The following is a 7,672-nucleotide window of genomic DNA, read 5'->3' as shown; positions in this document are numbered from 1 at the left end:
TGTGAAACTTGGACTCTCACTTTGAGATAGGAACAGAGATTAAGGATGTTTGAGAATAAGGTTCTTAGGAAAATATTTGGGGCTGAGAGCGATGAAGTTACAGGAAATGGAGAAAGTTACACAACGCAGAACTGCACGCATTGTATACTTCACCTGACATAATTAGGAACATTAAATCCAGACGTTTGAGATGGGCAGGACATGTAGCACGTATGGGCGAATCCTGGAATGCATATAGAGTGTTAGTTGGGAGGCCGGAGGGCAAAAGACCTTTAGGGAGGCCGAGACGTAGATGGGAAGATAATATTAAAATGAATTTGAGGGACGTAGGATATGACGGTGGAGACTGGATTAATCTTGCTCAGGATAGGGACCAATGACGGGCTTGTGTGAGGGCGGCAATGAACCTCCGGGTTCCTTAAAAGCCAGTAAGTAAGTAAGTATCAGATATCAACAGCACAATTGTAAAATGGCTGGTAATTTTATTTACCAGATTTGACATAAATTTGTTACATTTCATATTACAAGAAGCTTCATCTTGACCTGTTTGTGACAGAAAAACAGAAAAGAGTGGTGATGAAACACAGATATGAAAATATTACTGTGTGAGCAGTTTTAGATTCTAAAAATTAACATACTTGTTGAAAATACTTAAACTATATAGGCCCAACCTCATACCAAACCATTCATAGTAGTTGGGGCCAATCACTCTTACGCAATTTTTTTCTTTTTCGCCCAAATCAGACTCATCACTTTCGTTTCGCAAAGTTTATGTAAACAGTTTTTGCACTATACTGTAGCTGTAGCATGCACTGTTTATGAATACAGTATATTATTCAATGCAAAATTTTAAAATAAACATACTTTATGAATGAAACATAAAGAACCAGGAAAACACCTCTTAAAAATTATTCTAAGTGAAAGTCTTTGTATCTCTTAGGGATCTTCTATTTTCCTAATCGACGTTCAGTTTCCTGAAGGATCCCTCGATACCGAACAAATCTCCGGAGGTTATACTTCGTCCTTGCCTCTTGGATTCGTCGGATTTCACGTTCTCTTGTTCCTTGTACCAGTCGTTGTAAGTCGCCATCTTCTTTATCCAAGCCTCTGAAACATGAAATTTTGTAATTGTAGAACGTAACACAAATTTGATTGAATATTTTTGTGATAATTTGATGAGGACTCGAAATTAGTTGATTTGCTGATGATGGCCACCACTCCTGTAGAATAATTCAATATTAGCACAAATAGGGATATCTTATGCGAAGTTTTATCGTCAGATAGCAGGAGCGTTCCATGCGGCGCAACATGTTGTAGGGCTATATTTTGTCATATGCTACAGTTGATTACGTTTTCCCGCTTGTTGGTTTTCTGTGCGTGTCAAAATTAATTTACAGTTATTTAGTATAACCTAGTATAATTTAATATAATTCAGTATTTTCTTACCTCATAATTTAATTTAATTTACAATAAATAATAACGTAAACCTGTATAATATTGAGCGATTCCCCGAGATGTGTGGGGAGATCTGCAGTATGCAGAATATAAATACGAGTAAATTGAATGTTCATGAACCTAAACGAGAACTTTGAGAACGAGGTGCACGAATAAAAAAAATAGGAAATATGTCGAAGGTGAATATTGCCTTCTTTAATCATTAATATTTAATAACCGTACGCTAAAAACAGGATATGCAGCCACCAATGTCTTTTTTTTTAACAGGGAAGAGACTATCGAGATTGAATTACTTGTATTTTTTCTGCAGTTGCAGAAAGATCAAATGTAATTTTTAATAGGATGATAATATAATATGATCGCAATATATCACGATTAGTAGTGTGTTTTGTAGGTTAAGGACATGCAGTTTTAAATACTGTGTGGGATGATTTTAAAGATTTTAACTTAAAACATGACTTTAATAATTAGTGTACAGTACATTAAAAACATTATTCACGAAATGGATTTCACTAGGGATCGTCCTGGATAATAAACATTCCAGTTTATCGAGAATTTACTGCAGGCGTAAAATTCGGAGACTCCCACAACTACTGCATATAATCTAAGCTAGCATAGCTCGCTGTCGAGGTTGCATATGTTTTTATTAATTTTTCTTTTTCCTCTTCCAAAATGAAACTATAGTCAACAATTCCTTACTTGAAGTAGTTACTTTTATTTAATAGCTAGTACTTTCGAGGCGCAATTTAATTACTTATATTTTTAAGGTTTAAAGCATATATTCAGAATATTTCGGGACCTCATTAAAGACAAAAAGCTTTCCCTGGTTTTTACATATAGCAACATAACATTTGCCATTTTTAGTTGTTGTTTTTAAGAGTATTTAATATACTAATACACTACGTATGTCCTCAATGTTTATATACCGAAAAACAAATGCACACGCAAAGCGTTATCCCTATTGTATCGTAAAGATTAAGTTTTCTGAATAAAGATTATTTTGTGATTATTACAGCGTTGTTTTTTTTCTTTGTTTCTATAGCAACCAGGCAACGTGTGGCATTGTCAACTTACGAGGCATTTAACAACATCGGTAAGTACGAGAAAAGTGTACCATCATCCAGAAAATTATTTTACTCTCATGTTTCATTAATGTAAGTGTTGTTTTCTGTGAATTGATTTTTCTGCTTGACGTAACTAATTTTTATCTTCATATAACTTTGGAATTGTGTAGGGATAATTTATTTATAGTATATATCCCGTATGTATGTGTACCAAAATTGTTACAATACATTATATTAGAGTAGAATAATTGTCAACCGATATTACGAATATCCTAGTCATTCGATATAGGCCTATCGCTGCAGAAAACTACTCGGATGCCACGCCTATAGAATACATATACAAAAAGTTAGGATAACACATATTATTTTTTCTGTCTTTCCCAGGCTATAGAAAGCCACAAATTCTTAATGAATAAATAAGAAAAATTTCTGGAGTACGAAAATTTATTAGAGTGTCTTTGTGAAAGATGTTACTCAAGTTTTTTTCTCCAACCAGCACCAGTAAGATATCAGTAAAGTCCAAATATTAATAATAAATTTTCAGCCGCCAATCATGGTTTCCGAATAAGAACAGTCTATACACAGTGTGAAGTTTTCTGCAATGGTATTAATACCATGCGTTGTTTTACCTTCAACCTACGTAAAAAATGTTGTAGGAAATTGTACAGTCAGTGTAAAGTATTTTCTGCAGACTCTTCTTTATTTCTTTGGCAGTGTTTTTTTTTTATTATTTCAACAGTAGGCGTTCTTATCACCAGATGACTTCATGGCTTCCAACCTGATTGTTATGAATTAACTGACATTTTTACTGTCTTTCTAACAGCTCCATCTCTGAGGGCGCTCTGCATTTTAGGGATATGAAAAATATACACTATAAACGATTTTAAAGAGACCGCAAAACGTTTTACATTTTCCACTCTAAATTCAATGCATCCATCTATGGCAGAAATATGAACATTTTCAAATTTATAAGTACTGTATTACAATATTTCATATGTAAACTTAAATGAAGATTGAAAGCAGCTAGTATGAAGTTCCCGTAAGATAGCATGTAAGGACTAAATACAATGTTTTATCAAAGTATTGCATACTTGCGTTAGCAATAGGCTCAATTATAAAATGAATATAGAGATTTGTTTTCGTCACAAGACCGTTACCAGAGTACTGCATTGGAGTTAAATCGCCCGCTTGAACTCGGTCGAGTGTCGCACCCTCGAGTGAGATACGATCGGTCGTGATACGCTCGTAATAAATAGAAGCACAGTACAAGGTCATCTCACCGACATGTCTTATCTTGTATGGAAGGCGACAGATAAGATACACATATGTTTTGCTCACACGGTAAAAATAAGGCTTTATTTTCTGCGTTTATGACAAACGTTTAATGGAACAGTCAATGGAACGTACCAAAACAGGAACATGAAGTTATAAATAAAATAGTATGAGAAACTTCGATATACAGTTATTATTGCTAATTAATAATTATTCAAGATTTTTTTATTTACCACATATATAATATGATAGGTCCATACATAGTGTTCCGCCTATATACTACGACAATGTAGAAACGTTTTACAAAATATTATTGATATAGCAGTAGATTAATAACAATATTAGTACAGAGAAAACGTCACAGAAAATATAATTAAACGAATAATCATGATGCACAACTGTTAACGACGCAAAGATTGATACACTAATTATTAGAGATTATTATTATTATTATTATTATTATTATTATTATTATTACTACTACTACTACTACTACTAGAAAACTTGATGCTGTTCTTGCATTATCGTGATTGTGTTCTCCGTTTATAATAATTACATTTACATCCAATAACATCTATCAGATGTGGCAAAAACAAAATCACTCGTGTGTGGGGGGAAAGAAAAAAAAATACTTACCTACAACATTTATATTATATTTTAAAGCAAGTTTTGTAGTTGTACAATGCAGAGGTTACTTAAACACTGCAAAGTTTTTAAATGATAAACATCTATAATGTTACTACACAGTTCATCACTGTAATAAGAACGAATGTCTAACGCTCGGCTTATACCGTTCGAGGATTTATCGCTCGTGACAATTTTACCCATCATGCATGTGCGCCACCTATCGGATTATGCTATGAACTACTTGGCGCTCGAGCGAAAACGTCCGATGCAGACCTCTGATCATTACGTTCAATAAAAATATGAAAGTGAAATATTAAGGATTTTACAAAAGACATAGCAAAACTGTAATGTTTGTGTTATTAATATGATCTTGAATATTTTGACTAAATATTTTATAGGACTCATCAAATATATTTAACCACAGCTAACTTAAGAATTCTGCACAACCAGTCCCAAGTCTACAAAGCGAGGATGAAAATAATTTGTGCATGATTTAATGAGAGTTGGTGCTGGAGTTTATACAATTTAAATGAGAGAGTTTACATTAGTTAAGTGTGGTTTTGTATGTCTTTACAGAAGCTTAACGTCTTAAGAATTTAAATATATAAAAATATGTCTGAATATGCAAGCCTGACTTAATACAATCTTTGATTCAAAACTTTGAATTATTTTGCATGGACAACTTTCTGTCAGATGTTTTTTTTCCAATTCACTGTGGGCTAAAACAACAAGATGCACTATCATTTTTACTTTTAACTTTGCTCTGGAATATGGCATTAGGCAATTCCTCGATAACAGAGAGGGTTTGGAATTGAACGGGTTACATCAGCTGCTTGTCTGTGCGGATGACGTAAATATGTTAGGAGAAAATAATTAAACTATTAGGGAAAACACGGGAATTTTACTTGAAGGAAGTAAAGACATAGGTTCGGAAATAAAAGTAAAAAAACAAAATATATGATTATGTCTCGTGAGAACTTTGTACAAAATCGAAATAATATAACAATTGGAAATTTATTCTTTGAAGAGGTGTAAAAATTCAAATATCTTGGTGCAACAGTAACAAATATAAATGACAGTTGGGAGGAAATTAAACGCAGAATAAATATGCCAAATACTTGTTATTATTCGGTTTAGAAGATTTTGTCACCCATTGTGCTCTCAACGGTTATAAAAGGTTATATTACCGGTTGTTCTGTATGGTTGTGAAACTTGGACTCTCAGAGAAGGACAGAGATTAATAGTGTTCGAGAATAAGATGCTTTGGAAAATATTTGGGGCTAAGGGGGATGAAGTTACAGGAGACTGAAAAAAGCTACACAACGCAGAGCTACACGGATTGTATTCTTCACCTGACATAATCAGGAACATTAAATCCAGACGTTTGAGATGGGCAGGGCATGTAGCACGTCTGGGAGAATCCAGAATTGCATGTAGTATTTTAGTTGGGAAGCCGGAGGGAAGAAGACCTTTGGGGACATCCATACGTAGATGGGAAGACAATATTAATATAGATTTTAGGGAGGTGGGATATGATTGTAGAGAGTGGATTAATCTTGCTCAGGATAGGGACCAATGGCGGGCTTATGTGAGGGCGGCAATGAACCTCCTCGTTCTCTAAAATCCGTAAGTAAGTAATTATCAATTAATTCAATTTCCGTCTTAAAATATGCTCCACCGAATGTCTAAAACCGTGTTCAGCTATATCATTCGTAAGAGAGGAAGTCCGTGGATTGTTCATTAAAGAGATGGAGAGAAAATTCTGCTTCAGAGTCGTAAAATATCCAGAAGTCTAACTACTTCAAAGAAGAAAGTTTGTTAAAGGAAACAGTTATTGTACCTGCTTGTTTATTCGGAAATAGGGTCATTGACAATGACACTTTATAAAAAAAAATCCACTCAGCTAAAGCGATATGTAGGTAAGTATTATTGGGTGTCGTAGGAAACAGTCAAAGTCACTGTGAAGATGTTTCTTTTTGGCCTTGTCCTTCTACATCATAAGAGGAATTCGCAAGATGTAAATGTTCATATGCGATATGTGTAATATGACTTTAGAATAATGATCAACAATTATGGATCGACCTACTTTTCAACTTCTGAAAGTCACATCTGACTTTCACGGAAATGGCCTTCAATTCTATCAGAGGAAGATATCCTGTGTTCTCTCTTGTGGAGGTCAGACTTCGTAGTGAGTTGGCAACTTATTTAATGTACACACAGTATTGTGAGGAGACACAAAACCTGCTTTACATCCACTTTTTCCAGCAACTACCTCTTCATATTTTCAGTACCTTTTATGTTATGCGGTAATTGAGTTATCTTTCGAGATGACATGATCGGCTAAAAATAATCGCCTGCGTGACGATATCTCAAGCCGTTTCATTTCCAAGAAAACATCTCTTCCATAGCGCGTAATAATTTAAACAGGAGACAATGTCCATTTAACAACCTTGAATTTGTTGTACATGTGATCAGTTAAATAAACTGTATCCCTTCATTTCAACATTTCAGAAAACCTGTGTACGGTGATGATTTAGAATTTTCGCATGATTTTATAGTTGAGCACAAAACACTTAACAAGAATTTTACTCGCTCTATCGAAATTGACCAGTTCATATTTGCTTTTACGACTCTACATTTAGTAATATCATGTTTATATATTTCTAGTAATTTCTTGATTTTACTATGACTATTACACATTTACTACGTCACACTACTTTTGACCAATAAACGGGTACGAAAGGACGTCTTTCAACAAATCATGGCTGCTTATCGCAGAATTTTATCGCGTCCCTAGCATTTGTTTAATTTTATCGCGTCCCTAGCATTTGTTTATTTTTATCACTACCCTAGCATTTGTTTCTTTGTTTGCCAACATTTCAAACTGCACTGGTCTGGACGTCAAAAAAAAAAAACAAAACAAAACAAAACAAAAAATTACAAGCCTCTCCAGTCGATGCACAGCACTTTCAAATATGACTCGCATTGGCATTTAAAAACAATAATTAATAAACATCACTGGTCATAGCTATGCATCTTCCCCGAAACCCTATTTACAAATAAATGAATGGCACCATTCGGAAATTCTGAATAAGTTGAGGGATACACCATGTACATCAACGAGTTCCACTTCTTTTAGGCACACGTCCAATATAACATCAACCGAACCACCAACCACTAAAACATTCAAATTTGAAAATTGTATTTTCAATAACTGTTCCTTTTAAAATTATTCATGTTTATATTTATTTCAT

General features: G+C 34.0%; 1 protein-coding gene across 1 annotated transcript in view; it reads right to left on the bottom strand.

Annotated features, from left to right (window-relative positions):
• Window positions 1-437: 437 nt before the first annotated feature.
• The window catches only part of LOC138711690 (clavesin-2-like), a 54,176-nt gene continuing 46,941 nt past the window's right edge, over window positions 438-7,672 (bottom strand). Inside the window, exon 7 of the mRNA XM_069842820.1 lies at window positions 438-1,107. Coding sequence (XP_069698921.1) covers window positions 956-1,107 — 152 coding nt within the window. The 3' untranslated portion in view covers window positions 438-955. The remainder of the gene's footprint in view (window positions 1,108-7,672) is intronic.

The sequence above is a fragment of the Periplaneta americana genome, chromosome 13, assembly GCF_040183065.1.
Source record: "Periplaneta americana isolate PAMFEO1 chromosome 13, P.americana_PAMFEO1_priV1, whole genome shotgun sequence".
Lineage (NCBI taxonomy): Eukaryota > Metazoa > Arthropoda > Insecta > Blattodea > Blattidae > Periplaneta > Periplaneta americana.
The sequence above is the reverse complement of the archived record's forward strand: the minus strand, read 5'-3'. Positions and strand labels throughout refer to the sequence as shown.